At 45.0% G+C, this 22,982-nt stretch overlaps 2 protein-coding genes across 5 annotated transcripts in view; one reads left to right on the plus strand and one right to left on the minus strand.

Annotated features, from left to right (window-relative positions):
• Nucleotides 1–22,982, minus strand: part of grin3ba (glutamate receptor, ionotropic, N-methyl-D-aspartate 3Ba) — an 86,992-nt gene that overhangs the window by 49,432 nt on the left and 14,578 nt on the right. The window lies entirely within an intron of this gene.
• LOC130201678 (E3 SUMO-protein ligase ZBED1-like) lies at nt 14,171–17,118 on the plus strand. Of its 4 annotated transcripts, none has more exons than XR_008833228.1 (7): nt 14,171–14,201; nt 14,832–15,379; nt 15,470–15,614; nt 15,904–16,017; nt 16,118–16,234; nt 16,353–16,433; nt 16,527–17,118. XR_008833228.1 is itself a non-coding variant. In XM_056426769.1 (7 exons), exons 2-7 carry the CDS (start codon nt 15,187–15,189, stop codon nt 16,899–16,901), a joined length of 1,143 nt encoding a protein of 380 aa, XP_056282744.1. In that variant the 5' UTR covers nt 14,171–14,201; nt 14,832–15,186; the 3' UTR covers nt 16,902–17,118. The 4 variants fall into 4 exon arrangements, 3 of the variants coding, with proteins under 3 accessions (XP_056282744.1, XP_056282746.1, XP_056282745.1); XM_056426769.1 differs by having other exon boundaries at nt 15,786–16,017; XM_056426770.1 differs by lacking the exon at nt 14,171–14,201 and adding an exon at nt 14,219–14,493 and having other exon boundaries at nt 15,786–16,017.

Consider the following 22,982-nt stretch of genomic DNA (forward strand, 5'->3'; position numbering starts at 1 on the left):
GCGGAGCTCCGCCCCCATGCGCACAGACAGGTGCGCACATACAGGTGAGCACGCTCCAACCAGCCGGCAGAGAGCGTCCAATATGTCGCGGGAACAGCAAACCGACACCTCTGCGTTCCCACGGTGGTGAACACACGTCGTCTCGGAGTCGCTCTCTGCTCCGGGTTCAAGAGACCAGGTGGGGCGCGAGGGGGAATGCAGATTCTTTGATTTCAAGACCTTGTTTGAGAACTTCACGTATTACGAACTACACGGACATAAAACTAAGTCATTCATAAATAAAAAGCGAAATGCCTGTCGCCTACTTTAGTGTAAACGTGTCGTTACGGCGTTAACCGGTTACGCTGCGCATGCGCGACAGACGAGATTCTTGGCGACTTGCCAGGTGTTACCTCAGCGTTCCAGCTGTTGCCCTTCAAAACAAGAGCTCAACATTGAGCTGTATTGAGAGTGGCCATATCAAGCCTGCGACCCCGTTTTAAAAAGAGGTGTAGTGGAAAGCCCATTTTATCACACAGAGGAAAACGGGATGACTCGCACATATCTGCACTGGTTTTGTTTTTCAAAGGTTGCGCGTTATTGTTATTTTGAAAAGATATGCAGTGTAACTAACGCTCAGTAAAACTCTTTATGCCCAAATATTTGATCTTATTTGTTTAATTTTTCACAGGTTGCACTTTATTGATATTATCTTGAAAAGGTATTCAGTGCAAAACAGGTTGATTGTAGCCACAGTCAGCTAAATGTGAAGTGTGTTGAACGGTAACATGTCATTAACAGTGAAAAACCTGTAGATGTGACAAACTATTGCTTTTCTGAAAAGATCTCGTAAAAGATGAGGGCAAAATTAATTAGTTTTTAAGTGTAATGATAACAGACCACTTTGCATTACTTATAACTCCTGTTTAAAATGTTCATTAAGCAATGTTATGTAACTCATAGAAATGTAAGGTATTCTATATACAGCGTTTTCATTGTTATCTGACTGAATGAAAGGCAGACTTGGTTATATTATATGTGGTTACATTGTCATTTAAAAAATAGAAGTAATTGTGACAGTAAAAATTAATTGTTTTATAACAGTGTATTTTCATGTAACTTTTGTGGTTTAAAAAATGTCTAAAGGAACTATTGGCCCCCGGGCATCTTTACTTTATCACAATTGGCCCTCGTTGCAAAAAGTTTGGACACCCCTGCCCTAGAGGGAGGGCGAGCGGTGTGGAGTAAGCAAACCGTCAGGAGCGCGTTGAATCCGAACAGGAGGGAGCGGCGCCCCGTTTCTCAGCTCATTGCTTATTTAACCCTCCTGTCGCCTTAGGGTCATTTTGACCCGATTCAATGTTTCACCCTCCTGTTACCTTTATATTTACTAACATATTTTACCCTTTGGGTTTAATTTGACGCCAGCAATTAAAACCTCCAGAAAATTATTAGAATTAATATTGTTTTCCAAGTTTAAGTGTGAGGCACTTTATGTTTGTTTGTTGACTACCGAAAGAACACCGACATTAAACATTGAATGGGGTCAAATTAATCCTAAGGCGACACAAGGGTGTAATATTGATTCGGGTCAAATTGACCCTAAGGCAACACAAGGGTTAAGGCCTTCCCGAAAGAAAGAAAGAAAGAAAAAGCATCGACACTTGAAGAAAATAAATACATGTAAAAAAAAAAAAAAAGACAGGAAACAACAGCACCTGCAGTTTCAGAGAGCTTATTAAGAGAGAGAGTTGGAGGGAAAGAAAGAGGCGGGACCTGTGTGTCTGCGTGTGTGTGTGTGTGTGTGTGTGTCTCAGTGTATGTGTGTGTGTGCGTGTGGTTGAGGAAATAGAAAGAGGCCTAACGTTTGGGTATCTCCTCACGTCCGTCCTCCACAGCTTCAGGCGAGGGATCTCACTCTGCAGCTTGACTCAATGCAAAAAAGCCCCCCCCCCCAATCCCCAGAGCCCACTATTGCACTCGTGGATCTGTTTCATCAAGCAACGTGTCTGGAGACGGCGGCGAGGCCACGCTTTTGAGTCGTCCTTCGCCGGCGTGAACCTGAGCCGAGCTTCTTCCCATTCGCTCCAGAAACAAAACCAAGCGGTCTGGGGGGGGGGGGCGAGAAACGCCTCACTGAACACATTCATATTCCACCGGTGGGGGGGGGGGGGCGAGTTGGCCGGCGTTTGTCGGGAGGACGCACTGGGCCGAGATAGGAAGAGAGGAAGAGAAACAGACGGGTGAGTGAATGAGATGAAAGATGAGGGGAGCGATTGATATGTGGTTTAATATCCGTGTTTGTGGAAAAGGAGGCGAGAGGAGGAGGATGGGGGGGGGAGCCCAACCCAGAGGGATGATTTCCACAGCAGGGTGCGATGCGAGTCGGCTATTTCCAAATAGACCTGAGATGAAAACCGCGAAACCTGAATGTCAGGATGGAAATGTCACGTTGAGATGTGGCCGCCACGTGCGCGGGGATCTAAATCCAAACCCGAGGCCCGGTCGGATGCAACCTGCAGTTGCGAAAACCGGCGTCTGTCACGAGGAGTCGGATGAAGAAACTTTTTTACTCCAAATAAAACGTCCGCGATTGAATTCGGACGTCCAGAGTTGTTTGCATGCAGTTAAAAGAAAAAGGAACGAGGGCTGGAGGGGGGAGGGGGGAGGGGGGCGGGTGGGTGGGTGGGAGGGGCTCGCCGAGCTGTCTGTGTGATTGTATGCAAATAGCATTGTTTCATCGACTCCCAATTTCCCCACGTCTCCTGGCGCTAAGTGTAATGCGGGTGACTTTAATCTCACTCAGCCACGCTGCCAGGGACTGCAGCTAAAGCTCTGTGGGCTGCTGCTGTTAGACACACACACACACACACACACACACACACACACACACACACGAAGCACGGGGGCCGAAAATTACATTTACGTGCTCACACATGCAGGAAAGTATGCCACGCGCTCGCCTCGTGGACAGAAGAAGAAGAAGAAAAAAACACAACTGCGGAGCAATCAGCCACTTAACGCTGCAAATGACTGCGGTTATCTAAGCGTAGCAGCCCGGTTGGCTCAGAGAAACACAGTGATAAGTAGTGAGATACACACTATTAGGCGCACACAGGACTGGCCACTGATTGGAAAAAGAGAAGGCTGGATCTCGTCTCGCGGTTCACAGCCAGCGGCTCGAGATGGTCACGAACGCAAAATACCTCGACTCAAACCCAATGTTGCTCCTGTGAAGCGGGTGGAGGACGGAGAACGGTGAAACAGCAGGGCGCGTATGAACGTCGGTGTAGCGCATGCACCTCCCATTAGGTTTCGATTAGAGGGGAAACGGCGGCTTGTTGGTCGGGCTCCTCGAAGCTGCGACAACGTGGTGACGCTGTGAGCTACGAGTGTGTGTGGAGTCCGTTAAACATAACGGCCGCGTCGGTTCCCCCGGCGGCTCGGGAGACGGTGTTCGGTGGGGTTGTATACTTTCACATTGTAAAAAAAATACAATAAACTGAGCGATTGTGGGAAGAGCCATAAACGACTTGACGGGGCTCCACGGCTCCTCTTCTTCCCTCCGGGATCGTAGTTTATGGGGGGGGGGGGGGGGGGTGTCATTCCCAAACGAGAGTAAAAGGCCCGAGAGGAAATAATGGGATTCAGCCCTCGTTCTGTACATCGATGTCGAGAAAAAAAACCCCGAAAGGTAACGAGGTGGATCTGTTTGTGTAAAAGTGCATTATGTGTCCGCCCATCTGTGTACTCTGTGTGTGTGTGTGTGTGTGTGTGTGTGTGGGTGTGAGGGTGTAAATGTGAATGTCTGGTTTACAAACCATCTGATTCAAATTCACTTGAACGATCAGGACATGCAGAGCACACCAGCGTCGTCCCGCCTGCAGCATTACAATAAACTGCAGAACTGAGAGCCAGATAACTGTGCGCACACACACACACACACACGCACACGCACACCAGCCAAGTGCTTTGGGCCTTGTACATTACCAGGATGTATTTGCTTCACAATTTCCAGTCACAATCAAATGGCAATCTGGAGGGAGTTGATGAAATGGCGTAGAGAGTACACACACACACACACACGCACACAAACACACACACACACACGCTGTACTCCTCGTGCAGAATCTTCACTTTCATTATCAGTTTGACATCTGACTTAATGAGCCTCCGGCGGGCTTTGCGAATTACCCTGACGTCATCAATAATGATCAGATAGAAGGAAAACAGCAGGGGGAGGGGGGGGGGGGCTGAATGTGCATCGCTCTGGACCGGGCATCGGGTCTCGAGTCAGCCGATGTTAGTGCTGAGTGCAGCGCGGCGGAGGGGCTGTCATCTCAGCACGCCTCTTCTGTCAGGAAGGCTTCCTTTCATCCACCTCGGGTTGCGGAGCTACAGGCGGGGAGATGCTGAATGGATTCATGTACCCCCCCCCCCCCCGTCACCCCCACCCCCCTCCCTGACAAACAGCCTCTGCCCCCCCCGTCCTATTTATGATCATAACAGCCGCCATGACTTATTAAAGAGAGGGATTGTTGTCCTCACAACAGACAATGTTGCCGGCGAGAGAACAATGTGTCCCCTCGGCCCCCCCCCCCCCCGCGAGGCGTCGCACTGAACGCGATGGTGATTGATTCCCACGTTGAACACTAGAGAGAGAGCGAGAGAGACACAGCAGATGACTAATCGGAGTTATTATTGCCGCCGTGTTCAGGTTTTTTCCCCCCCTCTCCTCTTGACTCCATCCATCCACCCCTGTATCCCGATCACGCCGCACATCCGTCAACCGCGGAGCGGCGGCGTCGCGGCGGGCCCGTTCCTTTTCCTCCAACGCCTTCCGCCGGTTTTCCATCACGCTGATTTTACAGATCATAACTCTCCCTCTCTCCTTCAATCCCTCGCTGAGTCGCCGCCCGCTGGAAGGTGGTGTCAAGCGGTTGCAGTAATCACGCCATCACGCCGCGAGGTGAAATAAGCTGTTTTCCGAGGGGCGAGAAAATGGCCTCTCGCTGGGGCCGTAATTCCACCAACGGGCAGCTGCACCGATGAGACGGAGACATCATTCAGCTCGCGGATGCAGAGTGGCACAGCCGGCAAAACAGAAACAACTTCACCGTGGGGGGGGGACGCATTTATTCACAACACCCCAACGGTGAACGCACGCCACGCCGGTAATAATGTAACAGCGGAGCCGGAGCTTCGGGTCTGAGTACGCGCGTGATATTGCTTTGCCCGCGTTTCTTTGTCGTGAACCCAAACGACTTCCCTAATGGAACAGATCTCTTCGCTCCTCACGCTGGTGAAAACCGAATCTCAGAACAAGACGTCCCAGGGGTGAAATAATGCACCCGAGAGAGTGATCGGAAGTCATTTAGGGCCTGTGTGTGTGTGTGTGTGTGTGTGTGTGTGTGTCTGTGTGTGTGTGTGTGTGGAGTCGAGGGTGTGCGTGTTTAAAGGATGGATGGGCTCGCGGTGAGTAAATGACCTGCCTTGATTTAGCTGAGCTTCTCTCCACCCAGACTCGGCCCGGCATCCCCCTTTCATCCATCTCTATCTAGAGAGAGATGACGGAGCGACGGGGAGGAAAGGCAGCCAGGAGAGACCGAAGAGAGACGGAACATTCGCAGGAGAGAGGGAGAGAGAGAGAGAGAGAGAGAGAACGATTTCAAGTACAAGAGCGAGCGTAAAAAAAGGATGGGGGGCTAATTAGAGACAAAGGAGAAGAACAATTTGAGAACAAGAGCAACGGAGACAGAAGAAAGTGGACAAAAAGCCCATTAGAGTCCAATCGGAAATCTGGGGTAAAACGAATGACAAACGGCGCCCTTGTCCGGGGAAGTGCCTCTCTAATGTGGATGGGGGGGGGGGCATTTTGGGATGAGTGGAATTTGGGGATGAACAAGTTGTTTGGCCCGAGCGCCCTTCTGGCGAGGAGATGAGCAGAATATGTAGAAATGAAGAGTTTTCCTTCCTAAGTGGCGCACTTAAAAAAGAAAGATTAAACAATGCCAAGCTTCAACGTGAGTCCCATTTTGTATTCGTATTATCAGAGACGCGAGTCATCCGAATAGCTTTTAAGCTAATTGTTTTGCTTGCTAGATGAATAGATGAGAGATGAAATGCAGCAGTGAAATTGTCCTCGCGGTCTGCAGGAATCGCTTTGAGATTTCTGATTTGTTCTCGGCGGTCAATTTATTTTTCTTTCTTTCTTTAAGGCTCGAGGAAACGGCTCAGAAGGTAATTTAGAAAAAGGACAAGGACGAAGAAACAAATGCAAACGGCGCCGCGGCTGCACTGAGATGCCACAGAAGGACATGCTTATTACAACCTGGCTCTTATTTTGGTAGTTTGGCCCATATATTTCTGAGTTATAAGAATGACCTCAAACGCACACTTGCCAATCGTAGTGTGGCGACGACTTTCTTCATCTTCAGGCTGGTTTTGTGAATTTCCTGGCTAGTCACAGTTAACGGTTTTGTAGTAGTGATACGTGTTACAGGTTAGAAGGAGATGTACATTTACAGTGTTAGCACATCGTTAACTAGCATTAGTACAGCATTAATTAGCGTTATCACATCATTAACTCACATTAGCACGTCGTTAACTACCTAGTATGTCATGAACTAGCATTAGCACTTTGTTAACTAGCGTTAACACGTCGTTAACTAGCTAGTATGTCATGAACTAGCATTAGCACTTTGTTAACTTGCATTAGCACGTCGTTAACTAGCTAGTATGTCATGAACTAGCATTAGCACTTTGTTAACTTGCATTAGCACGTCGTTAACTACCTAGTATGTCATGAACTAGCATTAGCACTTTGTTAACTAGCGTTAACACGTCGTTAACTAGCTAGTATGTCATGAACTAGCATTAGCACTTTGTTAACTAGCGTTAACATGTCATTAACATGTCGTTAACACGTTGTTAACATGTCGTTAACACGTCATTAACACATCGTTAACACATCATTAACACATCGTTAACATGTCGTTAACGCATAGTTATCACATAGTTAACATCTTATTAACAAGGTTTAGCACATCGTTAACTAGCGTTAGTACGTCATTAACAAACATTAGCACATTGTTAACTAGCGTTAGCACTTCATTACCTCATGTTAGCATGTCGTTAATTAGCGCTAGCACGTCATTAACTAGTGTTAGCACGTCGTAAACTAACGTTAGTCCGTCATTAACTAGTGTTAGCACGTCGTTAGCTAGCGTTAGTAGCCTACGTCATTAACTAGCGTTAGCACATCGTTAACCAGTGTTAGCAATTCTATGCTACACTAGCTATTGAAGGTACACCGAATATTTAGAAGTACTGCTTTTGCTTTTTAACGAGTGTTACGCCGAATAAATAATTTTAGGGGAACAGCGTTGTTCCATATTGTCACTGTCTCCTGTCTAGATCACCAGTTGATGTGGCGGTTCACTCTTCTGCGATCCATCGGCTTTAGCCGCTAACTTTATCATATGAACAGCCACCATATCTATATTTAAACCTTTAATAAAGTTATGATATGCTGACCATGCATTTTCTTGAACAGCATTGCACACAGTGAGAGCTGCACAGTGCATCCTGATAACCTTCACAGAGGTAGTAAAGTGGACACTTCCAAGGGTCAGGAAAGTGTGCATTCACACCGTCATATTGTGGGATTTTAAACCTTGACCTTGGCTGCCAGCTGTTTGGCCTCTGAGAGACGTGATTATATGATGACGCATGCCTCACACACACTATGTTTTTCATCAGAGCCTAAACTGCGAAACATAAACAACGGCAGCACAGCTGTCAAATGCAGATTTCAAAATGCAGTAAATGTCTCTCAGGAGGAAATGAATTTGTCCCGTTTCCCTTCCTCGGATAGTAGTAAACAGTCATATATTTATTTGTTTGCAGGTAGTTATTCATCCAAACACAGGGAGGAGTGCACTTCACTCATGGCTTATGTTAATCTCAGGGGTCAACCCTCTAGAGGAGAAGGTTCACCCACATGCTATGTAATCCGTGAGGTGTTGTACAATATAGTTTCTATTACACTATCAGATAAATAAAGGACATCATGTTCCATACTTTTGAACTTGTCCTCCTTCGTGTCAAGAGCAGAGCATCCCTGCCTACTCATGTCCAGTTCTCCCAGTAAGTCACACCAGATTTATGGTGTTTACCATCGAAATGCATAAATGGGGAATGTATCCGATTGTGTTCAGAAGGATAATGTTCCCTCGCTTCAGAATCGCATTACATAAACAAGGACTTGGTGTACTTAACATACTCTGGGGGATGATACAGATTTTTTATTAATTTTTAACACAAGAAACATTCCGAGACCTTTGCACTTAACAATAGCCCCTGAGTCCATTTCCCACCAGGTACATATGCCATTAATTGTGATAACTCAACCTCCATATAGAGGTGTAATTGTATGAAGCAACCTCTCCATTCAGACTAAACCTTTAGGCATAAAGTTTTAAGAGAATATACGATTGTTTAAATCTATTCATAACACCAGAATCTAACACATATACCTGCGTTAAAACTGCCTGGATGTGAAAGCATGTCAGAATACTGCCTCTTCAATTTGTATCTGTATTTACATCCAACCCTGTTGGCCCTTGGGTGGACACTGATCATGCATGAAGCCCACTCGGCGGCCTCTGGGCAACAATGAGCTGTGGGTCCGTTTTGATCCACAGTTACACAGAGAGAGAGACACTCTCCTCCCAGGAGCCGTTTCAGCAAACACCCCGAAAGGAAATGTGTTTGCATTCAAGTGACATGACTTCTATATCCACAGAGGGAGGAAAAACGGAGGGGAGGGAGGTTAGATCAACAAAACACCAGACTGTCAAATAAGTGAGTACTGTTAGCTGTCAACGATTATTATTATAATAAAACAATAATATATATATATATATATTATAAGATAATATATATATATATATATATATATATATATATCATATATAGAATATTATTTTAATATATATAATATATATAATAATGATAATACTATGTATCATAAAAATAATATATGTATAATATTGATATATATAAAATTATATATATAAATATATATATATTCTCAACAATAATTATGATAATATATATTTATATATATATATACAGGACTGTCTCAGAAAATTAGAATATTGTGATGAAGTTCTTTATTTTCTGTAATGCAATTTAAAAAACAAAAATGTCATGCATTCTGGATTCATTACAAATCAACTGAAATATTGCAAGCCTTTTATTCTGATTTATTGCTGATTATGGCTTACAGCTTAAGAAAACTCAAATATCCTATCTCTAAATATTAGAATATCATGAAAAAGTATACTAGTAGGGTATTAAACAAATCACTTGAATTGTCTAATTAACTCGAAACACCTGCAAGGGTTTCCTGAGCCTTGACAAACACTCAGCTGTTATAAATCTTTTTTTTTACTTGGTCTGAGGAAATATTAAAATTTTATGAGATAGGATTTTAGAGTTTTCTTAAGCTGTAAGCCATAATCAGCAATATTAAAAGAATAAAAGGCTTGCAATATTTCAGTTGATTTGTAATGAATCCAGAATGCATGACATTTTTGTTTTTTTAATTGCATTACAGAAAATAAAGAACTTTATCACAATATTCTAATTTTCTGAGACAGTCCTGTATATAGACATAATGCTAACTGAGGTCAGACAGTGAAACTTTAACAATGTTTCCTTAAACGTAAAACCCGCTAGTTATTCTGAGCCAATCGCGATCCTTCCCTGAATCCGGTGGTTTTTACCTAAACCTATATCACGTTTGCAAAGCACCGACATTGAGCCCCACAAACCAGCTATATTATTCCTTGTATACCTGGTGTGTTGTGTGTTTTGGGTAATGTACCTAAAGCACAAAAGTATTTAGAAATATCCCACGTGGAAGCATAACATTAGAGAAATCAATAAAGGAATAAAAAAGCGCCTCAAGCCTGATAGAAATTCAGAAGCCGCTTTATGACCTTTTCTTTGTTGTTTAGTCGTGCAAATTTGTCATCAGTGAAATTGCACCAAAAAACACACACACACGATGTAATATACAAACAGTTTCCAGGGGCAACTGGAAACCCAGGAAGTTTCAGCCAATCAGCATATTTTACGATGAGGTGTTTGTGCGGTACTGGTGTAACTTTTGTAGAGTTACGGTTGTCGACGGCTGCGTTGAGTCCAGAAAAAACTGAAAAGAGAATTCTCTGGCATGAATCTACACCAGTTGAAGCCTACAGGACTCTGAAACCCCCCCCCCCCCATTTGTTTACACATGTAATCACGACACCATTGTTGGGCATTTGGCCCCTTCCTCCCCTTTGGGCTGTAGAAAAAAACAAAATAAATCTAATCTGGCTCTCTGCTTTACCTCCGCTTCAGTATTAATTGCTGCATCAAATAAATGGGGCATATCTCTGCGCTGGGTCCTAATCACTTATCCGCCATTAGTGCTTCTAGCCGGAGGGTGTAATTGGAGTGGCTCTCAGTCGTGAAGAAATAACTTTGTTGTCGCCGTCGACGAAAGGCGAAGCGACCGTTGTCAGCTGGAATCAACGGGCAGAGGGATTAGACGGCAACCCATCTGATGCTGGATGTGGAACACGTGTGTGTGTGTGTGTGTGTGTAAGTGGCAATGTGCCAGGGCGTCCAATAGGCCTTTGATGTTTGTGCGACTGTATGAAAAGACTGTCAACACACCCTTGTGTGTGATTCTGTTCGGGGGGGGGGGGCCGATAAGACCCAGACTGGCCTGCGAGCTAGAGACCCCCTCCCCTCCCCCTCTCCCCCCCCCCACCTTGACAAAAAAACAGCTCCGACTCGACCCCCTCTGAGCGATAGTTGTGAAATAGAGAAAGCCGTAATAATTCTGTAGTCTCAGCTCAGAGTTTAACACTTCCACAAAGTCACCTCCGGTGTGGATTCATTCATTACTGCGTCACATCGTCACATCTTCCTAAGTAGCGGCGCTTTCAGGAGCCAAACTTAATTTCCTTAGTTGGCAAACAACACCCCCTGAATGTGTGATCTTTCAATTAGGAGACAGATGCGAGCACGGCGTGGGTGTGTGTGTGTGTGTGTGTGTGTAGAGATACTGTGGTTTACACTGGCATTTGACCCCATTATGTTCTATCTGAATGAAAACAGTACTCACTGATCTGTGAATGACCCCCCCCCCCCCCCACACACACACACCCCTATTAATGTGAAGAGTTGCATTGCCAGCGTTCATTGATGTTCATTGAAACATGTAAAGGGGATCAAAGAGCAACGAGCGCCAGTGTGTGAACCGACACACACACACACACACACACACACACAAACACAAACGCATGCACGCACACAGATGGGCTATGTAAATCATCTCCGCTGTGTGTGTATGTACGTCTGTCAGATTGTGCCCCCCCACCCCCTTCTCCACTCAGTATTCCCGGAGAGCCACACATCATTTACACAATATCATAGATAATCATGTCGAGATTAATGATCTCATTTTGATTAATGCCTAATGTGTTAATTAACTCAACTTTAGGTCTCGGGCTCCGCAGAGATCCCCCTCCACCCCCACCCCCACCCCCCCACACACACACACACACCCCCACACCCTTGCATAGCAAATAGGCTTTTTTGCTCCGCGTCAGGTGCGGTGGCGGCGGCGGCGGCGAGGAAGTAGGGCAGATAAATTTCATATTAATCTCCTGGGATGATATTTGGGGGCGATGAATAATTAATATTACCATACAAGGTGAAGAATAACATTAAAAAATATATATAGCACAGAATGTGGGAGTGTTTGTGCCCACAGTAGGTTTGATATTGTGTGTGCGTGCGCACGCATTCGCACATGTCTGTGTGTGTGTGTGTGTGTATTACCATATTGCACATGTGTGTGAGTGCGCTGCATCTAATACGCTGCATATGTAATAAAAGTGTGAGCACTTCTGCGTGTGCACGTCCATGGGGAGATTATTATTATGCCAACGACTTGTGTCGTATACATATATACAGGACTGTCTCAGAAAATTAGAATATTGTGATAAAGTTCTTTATTTTCTGTAATGCAATTAAAAAAACAAAAATGTCATGCATTCTGGATTCATTACAAATCAACTGAAATATTGCAAGCCTTTTATTCTTTTAATATTGCTGATTATGGCTTACAGCTTAAGAAAACTCTAAAATCCTATCTCATAAAATTTTAATATTTCCTCAGACCAAGTAAAAAAAAAGATTTATAACAGCTGAGTGTTTGTCAAGGCTCAGGAAACCCTTGCAGTTGTTTCGCGTTAATTAGACAATTCAAGTGATTTGTTTAATACCCTACTAGTATACTTTTTCATGATATTCTAATATTTAGAGATAGGATATTTGAGTTTTCTTAAGCTGTAAGCCATAATCAGCAATAAATCAGAATAAAAGGCTTGCAATATTTCAGTTGATTTGTAATGAATCCAGAATGCATGACATTTTTGTTTTTTTAATTGCATTACAGAAAATAAAGAACTTCATCACAATATTCTAATTTTCTGAGACAGTCCTGTATATGCACGAGCATGTGCCAGTGCATACATGTCGGCGATTATACGCTCCTCTTTCTATCCGAGGCGGATGTCTTTGAAGCTTATAGGTTCTTCTAGGTTGGGTGTACAAGACAAAGTAACCGTGGCGATCGACACACACTCCGATCCCATTGGCCGGTGAGCCACATCCACGGGCTCTCTCTCTAGTAGTAATTCATCGGTAAATATTCTCTGCTTATTCAATGTGTATTTACATTTGGGAGCCAGGATGTGAAAGTCAACAGTGTCTAACATCCCCCTCCTCCTCCTCCTCCTCCTCCCACCTCCTGTCTCACGCTCCTTCTCCCAGCTGGCACCCTGCGCCGGTCTGATAACATAAATTCACGCAAATGTGAAATCCTCCTCTTGGTGTCTGATGTGTGTGTGTGTGTGTGTGTGTGTGTGCATCCCTCTCTCAAGTCCCATCCACCCCTCTTCTTCTTCCTCTTCTTCTTTTTCCTCTTCTTCTTCATCCTCTTCTTCACTCACCTGCACGCCGACCCCACCTGACATTTATAGGGCGGCCGCTCAGAGGGGAGATGTGCAGGTCTGTGTGCCTGTGTGTGTGTGTGTGTTTGTGTGAGGGAAATCAATGCCCCAGCGGGTGTGTCCGTGTTCTGGAAGAGAGGGGGGGGGGGGGGGGGGGCTTGTTATTGGCAGATGTGCATGTGTCTCTCTGGAGGTAGACGGGAGCTTTTGAAGGGTAGTGTAGCATTTGGGAGCACTTTTGATATCAGATTAGGCATCTGACAGATGAGAGAGTCTCGAGGAAAACGTGCGTGTGCACTAAAAGAAATGACTCATTGGATGAACTCAATTAAATTGTTGGCAGGTTTTCCATCCAATAATTATATGCAACTCCAACTCAAATTTAGCACATCAGTGCAATAAAATGTAATTAATTTAGTCCAACTCATTTGTATCAAATACATCTAAAATAAAATAACTATATTCATTAAATTAAATTAATTTGTGTTTGTCCAACTCAAAATATAAACTAACTAACTAAATATGCAAACTCTACACAGAAGGAACGCCCCGACTGGGAATTGAACCCACAGACCTTTGGCTTTGAGGCGACGGTGCTAGCCACTACACCACCGTACAGCCCTGAAAGCAGGGATGGGTACCGAGAACCGGTACTAAGTCAATACCGGTACCTGATTTGACGGTATCGGTTTACCGTTAAGCCGCTGGACATACGGTGCTGCTATCGGTATATTACGTGACCCTCATCCCGGTTTGAGACCCCTCTGATTGGCCAGCGGCGCGCTCTTATCATTGTTGTGATTTGTGTTGTGACTGTGAGACTCCCGCAGTCATGGCGGACAGAGCGAAGCGATCAAAGGTCTGGGTGCACTTTCAAAAATTGAGTGGCGATAGTGCAAAGTGCAATCTTTGTACTCAAGTCGTTGCTTGTAAAGGGGGTAACACAAGCAACTTGATGAAGCATTTGCAAACGAGACACTCGTTGAATCTCAAACGGTGCAGCATATTTGACAGCCTAGTAAACACTGTGGCTGCTAGTAATGCTAGTGCTAATAGTACTAGCATTAGCACAACAACAACGTCTTCCTCCTCAGTGCAACCTGGTGCGAGTTGGGACGGCTGCCTCGACTTCGACACGTGAAGGTAACATTTGTTTTGTTTATAACTCTACAATTATTAACTCGGAGCCATCAAGCAACTTCTAATGTATGTCCCCAAATAATCCCATAGACAACGTCAGTCAAGCAGCAGCAACAGCGACAGCATCCACACAGGAGAATGTTAGGAGAAGTCAGACAGCGGTGGCCTCTCCATTCTCTATAGCTAAACGAGGGACAATGACACAGGATCAGAAAGCAACATGTCATAGGGCTATCGCAAAGTATATTGTGAAGGATATGCAGCCCTTCAGTACAGTGGAGTCCAGTTGGTTTAGGTACGTTTGGTAGCTGGTAGCTGGCTTAGCATAAATCGCTATCTAATTGTTAGGTAAGTTAGTCCTAGTTTTGACTTGCCCAACGTTTTCTTCTGTGTTGAATATAAGCAGACTACGACGTTGTGAGCATTCTTGCACTCTATGTTACTTCTTAAATTGGATGTTCTGATAAATCTACAGCATAGAGTATGGCAGGTAGCATATAAACAGAAGTGCAAAGATGTAACATATTATTTACAGAGAGTGTAGTAAGTTATTCAGTTTAACTGATGTAATAAATTACAATATACATGTATATAATTAAATATGTATGCTTGTTGCTATTTTTCCAACTGTAGGGAGATGACCACAGCCCTTAACCCTAATTACCACCCCCCTTCCAGAGACACTCTGTCCAACACACTCATACCTGCTTGGTATAACATCGAAAAAGAGAACCTGAGGGCAGAGCTTGCCAGTGTGGAAAAAGTTGCCATTACAAGTGATGGGTGGACCAGTATTACACAGGACCACTACATAACGGTCACGCTCCACTACATTAACCAAGGCCAGTTGAAGCAGAAAGTCCTTAAGACACAGGCAGTATATGAGTCTCAGAGTGGGCCTGTTGTTGCTGAACAAATAGATTAAGTCCTGGCTGAATTTGGGGTGAGACAGAAGGTCGTCGCCGTAACTGTCGACAACGCTCCAAATATGGATGTGGCTGTACGACAGCTACAAACAAAAAAGCTTGGATGCTTTGCGCATTCTCTAAACCTAGGGGCACAAAAGGTTTACAATGTGCAAGCTATCTCCAAGTGGTCAGCAAGGATCCGGGATGTGATCGTTTGGATCAAAAGATCCTCAATGATTAAGACCATTTTCAAAGAGAAGCAGCGTCTCCTGGGTAAGAAACTTTGCCTCATTGTTTCAGTGTAATTCAGACAGGACAGGAGGAATAAATACATTTTAATTGGTCATCATTTATATATTTCAGGCCTGCCTGACCATTCTGTGGTCCTTGATGTCAAAACCCGCTGGAATTCTCTTTATCTCATGGTGGAGAGATTTGTGGAGCAATATCCTGCAATACAGGCAGCATTCTTGGACCCGCGTGCCAAAAAGCTCATGAAGAGAGACAGGTATGAATTAATTAATGGTCTAAGCAAACATAATAATGCTATTATAATAAGTCTTTAAAAAATAGTTCATTCTTGTCAGGATGAAGAAAATCCATGTCATAATATAAACAAATTATTGTATAACTAAATGGTCAATACAGTATACATTATAATTTTGTAATTTAATATCAGACTTGAAGAGATCACAGATGAAGACTTCAGGAGGGCTGAGGACTTTGTCAGTCTGATGCGCATGCTGTATACAAGTACCCTGTGTGTGTCAAGCGACAAGTCTTCTACATGTGGCCAGATAATTCCCATTCTGCAAAAACTGAAGACCCACTTAACTGTCAAAGAGGAGGATTCCACATTTGTGGCCACGGTAAAAGAAAAGGTCTGGGGTGACCTCTCCAAACGTTACCAGGTACAGCTGCATATCTTTCCCTAATAATGAGTAACGATATATACCCTCCCTCCCTCACTGTGAAGTGTTATGTGAAGTGTTATTATTTTCTTGTGTACAGGATCATGACATAATGGCCTTTCTGGAGGAGGCCACTCTTATGGATCCAAGATTCAAGGGAAAGCTGAGTTCTTCTGATGAAGTTTGGGAACGACTGAAGGCAGCAGCATTGAGGGAAGTAAGTATTTATCAAAATTACATATTTAAGAAAAAGTTTGCAATGTTTACTACAGTGTATTTTTATTTGTATTGCAATAATGTGCATAGCAACATTAATATGTTGATATCCCTCTCAGATGTTAGGAGAGGAGGATGCAGTGCCAGTGGAGGCTCAGGAAGTGGAAGTGGACGAGGATGAAGAGGAGGAGGTGGAAAATGTAAGTAAGACATGATTCTGTAATACCAATGCTATATGTTCTAACAAAAGCAATAAGCCTGAATACATTTACATGGTAAATATTATATTTCAGCCTCATGTTGTCAAGAAACCCAGGGTCTCTGCACTGGAGGAACTCTTCGCTGAAGAGGATAAAGAGCTGCGGAGGAGCCTTATTCAACAGGAAACAACAGCGCCAACAATCCTCGAGAACATCAGGAATGAGCTGTCCGTCTACAGAGGCCTCCTTCCCATCCCTACATCAGAAGACCCTGTCCACTGGTGGTGGAGAAAGAAGGAAACTTTTCCTGTCCTCTCTCAGCTCTCCACCACCTACCTCTGTGTTCAAGCCTCCTCAACGCCTTCTGAAAGAGTGTTCTCCACAGCTGGCAACACTCTCAGTAAGGAGAGATCTCGGCTTCTCCCGGAGAAAGTGAACATGCTTATCTTTTTAAACAAAAACTGTTGAGTGCAGTATTTAGTTTTCATTCTGGGACATGTTTCCATGCATTAATGTTACAAAAAATGTTCATCCTCTGTTTGAGGGAAAACTCCAAAAAGCATGATAGGGAGAGCCAGGCCCCTTTAAGTTATTATATTTATTTTTGTCTGCTTCTGAGAAGCTAATGTAAGTTATACAGTTACTTCTGCAAGACAATATCAATAAAATAACTGTTTAATCTTCACATCTTGTATTCATGTCTATAATTTTGAGCACCAAATTATTGAAAAGTATCGATAAGAGTATCGAAAAATACCGATACCGATAAGCAATACCGGTATCGGTATCGGTATCGATAAAATCCTAACGATACCCATCCCTACCTGAAAGTGTCTTCACCTCATGTAAACAACTGATTTTCAGAAGGCGCATGCGCAAAGGGCAGTCCCCAATGAAACACATTTATTTTCAGTTGATATGCACACCATCTAACCTAAATAAATCTAATAAATGAAAGTATTCCTACATTTTGTGTTACACCCATTCAATATAAATATCTTCGTTTTGTAATTGATTTATTTAAATGTATCAAACAATATTGAAATGTGTCACCTCTAAGAAGGGCTTGAATGGTTTTTTTGAGTGTGTGTGTGTGTGTGTGTGTGTGTATGTGTGTGTATGTGTCTTAAGCTAAACAGTTTTTTGTTAACGTTTTCCAGGAGATAAAATAACTCAGAACTTCTTCACGTCGTCCATTCTCTACATCAGGAGGTCTGTCTGGGCCCTCGAGCTTGGAGAGTACATAAAGAAGCATTCAAATGTAAAATGGTGCTCTCTTAAAGCACCACCAGTCATATCCACCCCTGGCTCACATTCACAGTTCTCTTCCTCTTCCCTCTTCCTTCCTTCCTCCACCACTTTGCTTCAAAAGACCGAGCGACCGTGACATCCACGACCTTTAGGCTACGACGTCTTCTTCACATGGGACGCGTGGCTGAGTCGATCCTCGTGGCACTTTAATGGCGCTGGGACCGATGTGTGAGCCGCTGCTTCATTTTTTCCATTTCTGAGTCTAATCCACCGTGTTCAGAGCTCGAGAGGTAGGAGGTGAGGATGAGAGGTAAGGACCCGAGGAGGAGGAGGAGAAGAGAGCCTCTCACTCCGCTGGGTGATTGTTATGTCATTTTTTCGGACACATTTCATATTTAACGAGACGCCTCCGGAACAATACGGTGCCTGATCGACGAGACGCTCCGCCGCTCCGTGTGTACCTGCAGAGCGGCGCGGTGACAACATCGGGTATAGAACGTTTCAATTTAACGTTCGCAAATTAGGCCACAATTAAAATAAGCGAGTGCGGCCGAGGCTGATGGGAAAGTAATTAGCAGTGGGCAGCGAGCCAAAACTTCAAATTCAAATTTGTATGTAAATATTCTAGAGGGGGAGGGGGGGGGGGTACACAAAAAAATCAATTTCATGGTATTGAATCCAATAGGAGTGAAGATATTTCACTGGAATATATATATATATATATATATATATATATATATATGAGCGTCAGGGGATTCAGTAAAGCCAGTGGAATCCATCTTCTGGAGGAGTTTTTTTAATTTATTTTTTATTTTTTTATTCGTGCCACAACACGACTGCAGATAACGATATCGTTCATCAGTCACGAGAGAGAGAGAGAGAGAGAGAGAGATTCTGCCCAAGTGAACTTCTTGTCGGGTTTCACAAGTCAGTGAGAAGGTGGCAGTCGGGGGAATGAGGATGAGGGGGGTCATTAATGGAGGAAAGAGAAAACAGTAAAGGTGGGGATGGAAAAAATAAACTAAAAACAGCCCCACAGCCGAGTGGTGGTTTCATTTCCCCGTCATCAGGCGGTCGGGGTATTACACGAGCTGAACACCACTCCCATGCAGGTGGGAAATGAGAAGAGAGGGAAGGAAAAGCGATAAGAGGGAGAGAGAAACAAACATGGAGAGAGTGCGGGGGAGACAGAGAAGTGGAGGTGGAGGAGGGGAGAGGAAGTGATGGAAAAAAGAAGAAAAAAAAGGCCGCGAGGAAATATAGACGGGCACAGGAGAGAGGACAAGTTCTTAATGAGAAAAAGAAGGATGGAAATGGGACGAGGGACAGGAATGGCTGAAGGAACAGGAGGCGACACACACACACACACACACACACACACAAACACACACAGCATCCCAGTGAGCTAGACTCTGGCAGATGGAATCACACACACACACACTCCCATAACTCTGAAACTGTCCTGAAACGCACACAGGTGACAGTTGGCTTTCTGAAGCAAGAGTTCTCTGAGCAAGGTTACTTCCTCAGCAAGTTTACGCACACACACACACACACTCTCAAACACACACAGAAAGACAGGCAGAAACAGAGAGAGAGAGAGAGGGAAAGGGCGAGCAATAGAAATACTCTTTTAGTGATTGCAATCTGCACTATATTGCACAGTGTGTGACAAACTGCAGTGGTTTCCTGCCAAGGGAACGCTCGAGACTGTGTGTGTGTGTGTGTGTGTGTGTGTGTGTGTGTGTGTGTGTGTGTGTGAGGGGGGGGATGAAAGGTGTGGAAGGGGATACAGGAGAACTAGAAAAAGAGAGAGAGAGAGAGAGCACGGTGACAATGACCAAGAGGGGGATTAGAGAGGAAATGTGTGTGTGTGTGGGGGGGGGGGGGGGTGGAAGGGAATACAGGAGAGCAAGAAAAAGAGAGGGAGAGAGAGAGAGAGAGAGAGCACGGTGAAGACAATGATCAAGAAGGCTGAAAAAGGGGAAGTGTATGTGTGTGTGTGTGTGTGTGTGTATGTGTGTGTGTGTGACAGGACATTTTTTACTTATAAATGACAGCACATAATGAACAGCGACGGGTGTATTATTATATTATCGTTAAAATGTGTCCCGGCCTCCGAGCCAAGATGGGAGAGCGATCCGAGTACATTTAGGCTTCAAGGACACTTGGTTGAAGTCGTAAAAAAAAAAGAAATAAAATGAAAGATGGCCCCCCCCGCCCCCCCTCCCCCACCTCTCCCTCCTTTCCCCTGCGGACGCTTCATCCTGCCAACAAACAGCTCGCGCCCCGCGTCCCGAATGCCACGGAGGCAGAGAGAGGCGGCGGGTAATTTAAAAAGTTCTCACAATGGGATTCCCGCGGAGCAGATAAGAAGCTGGAGGAGTTGGAGGTTGGAGTCGCACAACAAATATACAGGTGTGGTCCGGTGGGAGTGTTTGGAGACGAGTGGGGGAAGAGAGAGAGAGAGAGAGAGAGAGAGTTTCATGTCCCGAAGTGAAAGATGGAGGGGGGGAAAGAAGCGAGTATCAGATGGTAAATGGAGAGAGTGTGTGTGGCGACATGGTGAAGGGAGAGAGAGAGAGAGAGAGAGAGAGAGAGAGAATGAAGGCTTTATCGCCTCAGCCATCACTCTCTCCCATCCACTGTGTATAAAACCCTCTTATGCTAATACCCCTCCTCCTCCTCCTCTCTTTCTCTACCCCGTGATGATGAGGAAGCTGCAACATTTTAGCCAAAGTGTGTTTCTTCTTGTGTGGGCTTGTGCGCAAAGAAATTTCTATACTTCTATGTGCGCTCAGCTCAATGCAACCCCACCTCCCTTTCTCTCCCTCCCTCCCTCTCTCTCTCCCTTCCCTGTCTCTCTCTCTCTTCCATGTCTCTTTCTCCGTTCCATGTCTCTCTCTCCCTGTCTCTCTCTTCCTTCCCTCTCTCTTTCCCTTCCCTTCCCTGTCTCTCTCTCTCTCTTCCCTGTCTATGTCGCTCCCCTCCCTGTCTCTCACCCCTCTCCCTTTCCCTTCCCGGTCTCTCTCCCTTCCCTGTATCTCTCTCTCTACCCATCCATCCACTCATCCACCCACCCATCCATCCAGCCATGCTTTGCACCCATCCATCACTCACTCTGCATCTCCATGCACCCCCCCCCCCCTCTCCCTGTCCCCTTCCTTTTCCTTCCATCTTTCATCCCTCCTGCCCCAACCTCCCTGTCCTCTTCTACCCCCTTATCTCCCACCCCCCCCCCTGAATGCCTTCAGATCAATCAAAGGCACTCAACGGAGTTTGTGAGCAGGCCGTCGTGGGAGAACCAAGCCATGGGGGGGGGTCCCTCGCCCTCATAATTAAATACAGCTGGAAGGACTGAATGCTTTCCCTCCCGAGGACCTCCCGCCACTCTCTACCTCGGAGCCATTAGTGCCGCTGAGAAACTAATCACTTAGGCCGCGATGCAATCTCGGCCGCGCTACGGAGAGACAACCGGCAATATTGTTTGGTTTCGTGAAAAAAATAGAAAAAGATAATCCACCGTTAGAATAATACATGCTCCCGGAGAAAAACAGCTGAGGCTGATTCTGAAAAGCGGGGGTTGACCCACGTCGGTCGGGGAGAGGAAACAGAGGTTTGTATGCGGAGCTGTCAATCACACACACGGATTTACGCGAAGCGGGAAAATAAGTCGATCAATATCTAATCCTTTAAGTGCCGCTGTGGAATTACAACCGGCGTGTCCTCATAGTGCACATGTGGACATGTGGACCCCGCCGGTACACACTCGGCGAGAACCAGGTCCCCAAGTGGATTATCAGAACGTGAACGCTTTATCAAACATATTACGTTTTTTTGCTTTTGTTGTTAGAAATAAATTCTAGCTCCGACTGAAATACAACGCGTATCGTAAAAAAAAGGAAAAAAAGACACAGAGAATCATTGTCTTTGATCTTTTTAGACTCTTTTAGCTCGTCTGTCTTCATTGGACTTTTTTTTTTGAAGTTGAACGCCGATGTTGCGGCCGCAAAACTACATTTCTACATCGACATTGTGAAGACCCGCCCACTGGTTGTGTTCCTGCTCTACGTTGGCTTCCTGGTGGGAGGAGCTACTGGACATCCACCTGCTGATTGGAGCCTCCAAGAAGGCGTTAAAGACAGATTCTGGGTTCACTAAATAGAAGTTGTGGAGCTTTGATGAAACTGTGGAACAACTCAGCGGCGTTACAAGAATACTGTGGGTGTATCTATATAGTTAGCAACTTACCTCTACCTGTTTCCTCCTCCCTAGGGTGTTCGGGCAAAAGACTTCCCCCGGGGGCCCGAAACACCCAGATATAGTTCCGGGAGAGACCAACAGGAGGAAGCGGGTAGGGGGGAAGTCAGGAGGTGTGTTGCTGTTTAACTTATGGACACAGGTGGAGATAGATTGGTATGATTAGTTTGGGGTTTAGTCGGATTAGGTAAATAGTTGGGATACATAATTTTTGTTACATACTCACCTCAGGATGGTTGGTCTGGGTTAATTGGCAGCACATGGTGTATTTATATATATATATATATATATATGTATATGTATGAGCTTACTTTTGTTTGGGAAGAGGCGGGAAAAACATGGAAGAACGAAATAAACGTGTGTTTCTTCCTGAATGCTGACTCTATCGCTTCATTTGCCTCCATGGCTGCTCGGACACCCTGACAAACTGTTTTGGGATTAGAGATCTGTGTGTGTGGCCTCCCTTTTTGAGTTGGGAACAACATTTAGATAACTCAATGAATTAATGTATTTCACTAACTCGGAACGAGATACGACCCTCGACCTTTTGCACGACCGATGGGAGGCGCGTCTGGAAAAGGCCCAGACACATCGACTATTTCAAGTATTTTATTCCACATCCTGTAACATCACGACAAAAGACACACACATGCCCACAGGCAGCCCCGTTGGCAGAACCCCCCCCCCCCCCCCCGAGCTCTGCAGATGGTCTGATCGAGAGCGACAAAGACTGGACACGTCCCGGTTCACCCGGCGTCCTTTAATCAAATCTGACACGGCTGCCAATTGACAAAAATGCGCCTGTCAACTGTAATACGCTTCCAATTTAGAAGATTACCACTGTTAAAGTCTGAGAGTGACCGCCGCTGGAATGTCCAAAACAATGATTGCTTTGCTGAGTCACCTGACAGAAATACCCCCGAAACAAACCAAGACATGTGTCACACCACCATGTACGTCCGTGTAGACCAGTGGCCGGATGAGAGGAAGTTCCCAGTTGACTGACTTACAGTTTGCAATAAGAATTCAAAGCATGGA

The sequence above is a fragment of the Pseudoliparis swirei genome, chromosome 11 (genome assembly GCF_029220125.1).
Source record: "Pseudoliparis swirei isolate HS2019 ecotype Mariana Trench chromosome 11, NWPU_hadal_v1, whole genome shotgun sequence".
Lineage (NCBI taxonomy): Eukaryota > Metazoa > Chordata > Actinopteri > Perciformes > Liparidae > Pseudoliparis > Pseudoliparis swirei.

Coding starts and splice junctions, on each gene's coding strand:
- LOC130201678 (XM_056426769.1), top strand. CDS start 15,187: ATGGATGTGGCTGTACGACAGCTACAAACAAAAAAGCTTGGATGCTTT. Junction 15,615..15,785: donor AAGCTCATGAAGAGAGACAG/GTATGAATTAAT, acceptor ATTTAATATCAG/ACTTGAAGAGATCACAGATG. Junction 16,018..16,117: donor ACCTCTCCAAACGTTACCAG/GTACAGCTGCAT, acceptor TCTTGTGTACAG/GATCATGACATAATGGCCTT.